Genomic DNA, 6,761 nt, shown 5'->3' with positions numbered 1-6,761 from the left:
TTATTTCGTTTGTTGAAATTTTGAGTTGTTCCCCTTGATGATAACTCTTCCACAAAGAAGGTATGAAAATTAGCTGTATGCATGTGGTGTTTACATCATTGGTTTCAAGTGTGATGAATAATTCTTAAAAGTTGGACAATTTTATACAAAGTCCACTTCAAGTTGCTGACACAGAGTTTTGTGGCATTGCATATTCACATGTGACTGACGGGAATAATGCACAAGTTTGAATGCTGAGTACTTTCAGATATGGACTAGTTAGGAACTTGGATGTGACTTCACTTCATTATTGTAAATAGAACTCTATGGAATATTTGATCTCAGACACATGTATCTAAGTCAATAAGATGTCCCACGCAAGTAGAAGGATGATTTCCAGAAGACTTTTGTATGGGTGTCTGGCAACTAGAGAAGAAATAAAATTGTTACAGAAGTCGTACACAAATCATAGTTCTGAGGGTAATGGCCCGGAATACAACTACAGTCTGTCAGGCCGGGGGAAAAGGTCTCAAAAGTATGTCCTGGTTAAAAAGGTTGTTATACCCCACTTTGCATATATATGGTAGTGTGGTCATATTCGTGATCATCTGTTGCCTTTTTCATGTCAATTTTATGTATAATGACCATGATGGAGATATTTTATATCTTATAAATGGGTGGTGGGATTTTTGTAATCGTGGTATCATTTTGAAGGGTTCATCAAATAGAAATAATACGCTTTAGGAATTTTCAAAACTGTTCACTACATTTATTTCAGCTAGAATTTAACATTGAAGTCTATGGGAAGAGCATGCTTTATTACAATATTTTAAAAAGAAATTATTATAGGATTAAACATTCTTTTTGAAGAATTTATCTAAGTGTAAACTCTTGACATTTTACTCACAAGCTGAATAAATGTGTGGAGCACTTTATTTTAAGTTTGTGAGTAAAATGTCCAGAGTTTACACATCGATAAATTCTTCAAAAAGAATGTTTGATTCTTTTAATTCCAATTCATTCCCTATATTATCAGTTTCAAAAATTTGATAAATTTCCCTGCACTATGTTATTTGTTTTCTGGCGCGTATGTATACATAAGCGTTTTTTAATTTATTGATGTGTATAAATTCTCGTTTAGATTTATTTTAGTCCAATCAAAACTATTGTAATAAATAACATTGGAATTATATTTTCATACAAATCTCTTGGTAGAAAGTTACATACACTTTCTTTTAGGTAAATTTTAAATAAAATTGATTTACCTCGCAATTTTAGAAAATTGGATATTTCTTTTTCAAAGGGCAGATAATTTCAAAAAAGTCTCGCATGCAAAACGGTCAGCTTTAAATCATTTGTGAGACGTGAAAATCATCTACTTCACTTTCATCATTATTTAACATTTATTTAGATCTAAATTGGTCAATATCCTTTAGTTATACATTGATTACCTTAAAGTTGATAGTCTACAGAAGATGATGTTTATCAAATGCTTGATGAAAATATGTCAGTTATGCACAGTATTTTTATGCCCCGGAGATCGAAGATTGGGGGGCATATTGTTTTTGTCCTGTCTGTCATTTTGTAATTCTGTCATTCTGTCTGAAACTTTAACCTTGCTAATAACTTTTGAACAGTAAGTGATAGAGCTTTGATATTTCACATGAGTATTCCTTGTGACAAGACCTTTCCGTGGGTACCAACATTTTTTACCCCGTGACCTTGACCTTGGAGTTTGACCTACTTTTTGAAAACTTTAACCTTGCTAATAACTTTTGAACAGTAAGAGATAGAGCTTTGATATTTCACATGAGTATTCCTTGTGACAAGACCTTTCCGTGGGTACCAACATTTTTGACCCTGTGACCTTGACGTTTGACCTAATTTTTTGAAAACTTTAACCTTGCAAATACCTTTTGAACAGTAAGTGATAGAGCTTTGATATTTCACATGAGTATTCCTTGTGACAAGACCTTTCCGTGGGTACCAACATTTTTTACCCTTGACCTTGGAGTTTGACCTACTTTTTGAAAACTTTAACCTTGCTAATACCTTTGGAACAGTAAGTGATAGAGCTTTGATATTTCACATGAGTATTCCTTGTGACAAGACCTTTCCGTGGGTACCAACATTTTTGACCCTTTGACCTTGGAGTTTGATCTACTTTTTGAAAACTTTAACCTTGCTAATAACTTTTGAACAGTAAGAGATGGAGCTTTGATATTTCACATGAGTATTCCTTGTTACAAGATCTTTCCGTTGGTATTGAACCTTTTGACTTTGACATTTGACCTACTTTAAAAAAAATTTTTTTACATTGGTCATAACTTCTAAATGGTAAATATTAGAGCTTTCATATTGTACATGAGCATTTCTTTTGACAAGATCTTTCTACTGGTACCAAGATATTTGCCCTTGTGACCTTGGCCATCTTCGGAATTGGCCATTATCGGGGGCATTTGTTTTTCACAAACATATCTTGTTCACGTTGCTTCCATCTGACCTCGCATCAAGGATATCATGAACTGAAAGTGAATTTTGTCCAGAACTTGAAAACAAGGACAGGAAAAATATTAAAGAGAAGAATTTTATACAAGTCGTACAAGTTGCTGTGAGGAAATTGATCTTGCAAAACTTGTAAAGTCATTATTAGGTTTACTTTATATTTTGAGGATCAAAAGGTAAGTGATGAGAAAAAAATAATAAACTTTCCAGGAGTCTTAAGTACATGACTGTAAGAAACACTTGAATCTTCCCTAAAATATGTTGCGTTTTGCCACAGAAGTCGCACAGGTGCACGACATATTGGTTGTCCTTCACATGTTAATTGAACATTTTAAACTTCCTTCATACTAGTAATTGCCATTCCAGTTCAAATTTTATATGAAGCATCTTGTGAATGTTGGGACTCCTGTACTCCCGGGCCCATAGAAATGGGGACAAACACTGCACTGCCAAAAACTGACCATCTTTCAAAATCTTTACAACCACACATGTGCAAGAAAAACTAAATGCATAGTCATGTAGAGCAGGAAGATCTGCCAAAAATTTTTATTTCTTGATCCTTGGGGTAGAGGTTCTGATTTCAGGGTGGTTGGCAAATAGTGTTAAACAGTAAAACTTGATTTAAAATAACATTTTTAATGCTATTGAAACTACATGAATATTTAGAAGGAGCAGGTAGGCTAGCCCTTTACCGAAATTGTAAATTTCATGATCTCAGAGGTAGGAGTTTCTTGGTTCCAAGGTGGGGCCAAAATTATTGTGGTGATGTCTTTGATATCATTTGAAGGACTTTTTTAATTTTGCTGATACTGTATAAAATCTTCAATGCACATTTAGAAAAAACGGAGAAGTATGTACCGAAGTAGTGAATTTTGAAACCCCGGGTTCTGACTTAATTTAGAGCGGTTCCAAAATGGTTATATAGTGTTGAAAGATTAGCAGTCAGTGTTACATTTAGAATCAGCACAATGAAGAACTCTCACTTGTATGGCTGTAAGTTATAATACCTTGTATAGGTCAAAGTTTATGGCACTTTACGTAAAGCTTAATTTTGATGTCTCAACATGAGTGAAAAATTCCTTAATGTAAGGTTACATACAAACTATTAAATATAGATGAAGTATACGTAAGGTTCTGCATGGGCATTCCTTTTTTGTTGTGTTGAAACCTCGGGACAAACCCAAAATTACTGCATTTGGTCTACAGCCTTGGGACAAGTTTAGTCTTCCTTCTATTCAGACAATATACATGTTGGTCTCAAACCTAGTCAACAAATGTATGCTAGTATCCCTCAATACTAGTATATGGATTTACTTATGTCTTGTTGAAACAGGTCTTTCATTGGACAGAAGTTGGACATCGCTGTACAAGGTGAAGTTTTGTATGGTATTCATCCCATCTCTCTGGCCCTCAGGGCAAAGAAGAGACAGTTCTACCAACTCTACCTAAAAAAGAACACGGCTTTCAGGGCGGAAGCAGAGAGGGCGATAGAGATGGCAGCCAAGCTGTCAGTCCCAGTGGTCTCTGTAGAGAAAGGTGTGCTGGATAAGCTGAGTGGGTCACGGCCAAACCAAGGAATGTGCATGGATGTATCGGAACTTCCCATCTCCACCATCTCGTCCCAAATCTGGTAATTATAACTACACATGTACACTGTAACAGAGCAGTACAAAACACGCAGTACATCTGGAATTACACTTACAGACAGTATAGTTGTGTTCAATCTAACATAAAAGCTCCATTTGTTGTCTAAGTTGTTTTATGCAGGACAGCTTTAAAGGAGTCCAGATGGAAACATCCTATTTGGTTGATGCCGTACAATGTGCAGGTATGTTAAAAAAGCAGTGTGTAAATATGTCGTACAGGTATATGTGTACAAATAACAGCAGTGTGTACAGGTATACGTGTACAAATAACAGCAGTGTGTACAGGTATATGTGTACAAATAACAACAGTGTGTACAGGTATATGTGTACAAATAACAGCAGTGTGTACAGGTATATGTGTACAAATAACAGCAGTGTGTACAGGTATATGTGTACAAATAACAACAGTGTGTACAGGTATATGTGTACAAATAACAACAGTGTGTACAGGTATATGTGTACAAATAACAGCAGTGTGTACAGGTATATGTGTACAAATAACAGCAGTGTGTACAGGTATATGTGTACAAATAACAACAGTGTGTACAGGTATATGTGTACAAATAACAGAGCAGTGTGTACAGTGTACAGGTATATGTGTACAAATAACAACAGTGTGTACAGGTATATGTGTACAAATAACAACAGTGTGTGCAGGTATACGTGTACAAATAACAACAGTGTGTGCAGGTATACGTGTACAAATAACAGCAGTGTGTACAGGTATATGTGTACAAATAACAGCAGTGTGTACAGGTATATGTGTACAAATAACAACAGTGTGTACAGGTATACGTGTACAAATAACAGCAGTGTGTACAGGTATATGTGTACAAATAACAGAAGTGTGTACAGTGTACAGGTTTAATGTTAAGAGGATTCTTTATTACATATTATGTGTTGATTTATTCATAATGCTCATACAATGTTTTGTGTATGATTACACATTTACGGCCATGTAATACATGTATATATATAAATATATATATGTTAATAACGTCATTGGTACATTGTGAATGTTAATTCTTCTAGCATTATTTTATAGTAACCAACAATGTCCATAACCTAAATGTGTCTGGATTTACAAACACAAGCTAAGTGAAAGCTTTTAATTTCAGGACCCCATGAACTTTGGAGCCATCCTCAGAACATCGTATTTCCTAGGCATTGATCATGTCCTTGCTCCACAGAAAAACAGGTTAATGTAATTTCAAGGTCATTTAGGGGAATGTGTGTTGATGTTCAGTCAGTAGGAATTTTTTTTAGGGTAGTCATGTTATATTGTGTGAATAGTAAGTCACATTTTTATGCTCGAGAATTGGTGCATATGTTTTTGGTACATCTGCATAACTGCTTATATGCAACAAGTTCCAACAACACCCGATACCTGTATAAGTGTCGGATCCACAATGTGGATACAAGGTCAAATACAAAAATTGTACTAAGCACTAAAATGACCATTGCAATGACAAGAACAACCAGATTGTCAAATTTTTGGGATGACCTGTCCCTTCTTCAGCACAAAGGAAAAGAATTACATGATGTGGCCAATATTAACAGAAAATAGTAACAAAACAACAAAAACTACATATAAATACACCTAGCACTAAAACTACACTAAATCTACAAATGTATTTACACTGCAGACTACATAAGTTTTTTGTTTTTTGGCTCGCCAATAATGCTAAGTGGGGAGCAAATTAGGACATGTCCTATTCATCCATAGAGTTGATCCACATACATGTAACACAAAGTGGTAATAATAAACTTAAGTGCTTTGGTGTACAGTTGTGGTCTGATTATTGATGTGTTTTGTGTACAGTTGTGGTCTGACTATTGATGTGTTTTGTGTACAGTTGTGGTCTGACTATTGATGTGTTTTGTGTACAGTTGTGGTCTGACTATTGATGTGTTTTGTGTACAGTTGTGGTCTGACTATTGATGTGTTTTGTGTACAGTTGTGGTCTGATTATTGATGTGTTTTGTGTACATGCAGTTGTAGTCTGATTATTGACGTGTGGTGTGTACAGTTGTAGTCTGATTATTGACGTGTGTTGTGTACAGTTGTAGTCTGATTATTGATGTGTTTTGTGTACAGTTGTGGTCTGATTATTGATGTGTGTTGTGTACAGTTGTGGTCTGATTATTGATGTGTTTTGTGTACAGTTGTGGTCTGACTATTGATGTGTTTTGTGTACAGTTGTGGTCTGATTATTGATGTGTTTTGTGTACAGTTATAGTCTGATTATTGATGTGTTTTGTGTACAGTTGTGGTCTGACTATTGATGTGTTTTGTGTACAGTTGTGGTCTGATTATTGATGTGTTTTGTGTACAGTTCTAGGCTGATTATTGATGTGGTTTGTGTACAGTTGTGGTCTGACTATTGATGTGTTTTGTGTACAGTTGTGGTCTGATTATTGATGTGTTTTGTGTACAGTTGTGGTCTGATTATTGATGTGTTTTGTGTACAGTTGTGGTCTGATTATTGATGTGTTTTGTGTACAGTTGTGGTCTGACTATTGATGTGTTTTGTGTACAGTTGTGGTCTGATTATTGATGTGTTTTGTGTACAGTTGTGGTCTGATTATTGATGTGTTTGGTGTACAGTTGTGGTCTGATTATTGATGTGT

At 35.2% G+C, this 6,761-nt stretch overlaps 1 protein-coding gene across 1 annotated transcript in view; it reads left to right on the top strand.

The window, feature by feature from the left end:
* Positions 1-51: 51 nt before the first annotated feature.
* Positions 52-6,761, top strand: part of LOC125660383 (rRNA methyltransferase 1, mitochondrial-like) — an 11,124-nt gene continuing 4,414 nt past the window's right edge. The window contains exons 1-4 of the mRNA XM_048892192.2: positions 52-514; positions 3,818-4,114; positions 4,252-4,312; positions 5,249-5,328. Of these exons, the coding sequence (XP_048748149.2) occupies positions 348-514; positions 3,818-4,114; positions 4,252-4,312; positions 5,249-5,328 (605 nt within the window). The 5' untranslated portion in view covers positions 52-347. The remainder of the gene's footprint in view (positions 515-3,817; positions 4,115-4,251; positions 4,313-5,248; positions 5,329-6,761) is intronic.

Source organism: Ostrea edulis, chromosome 1, assembly GCF_947568905.1.
Source record: "Ostrea edulis chromosome 1, xbOstEdul1.1, whole genome shotgun sequence".
NCBI classification, from domain to species: domain Eukaryota; kingdom Metazoa; phylum Mollusca; class Bivalvia; order Ostreida; family Ostreidae; genus Ostrea; species Ostrea edulis.
This window is presented reverse-complemented; position numbering and strand designations above follow the sequence as displayed.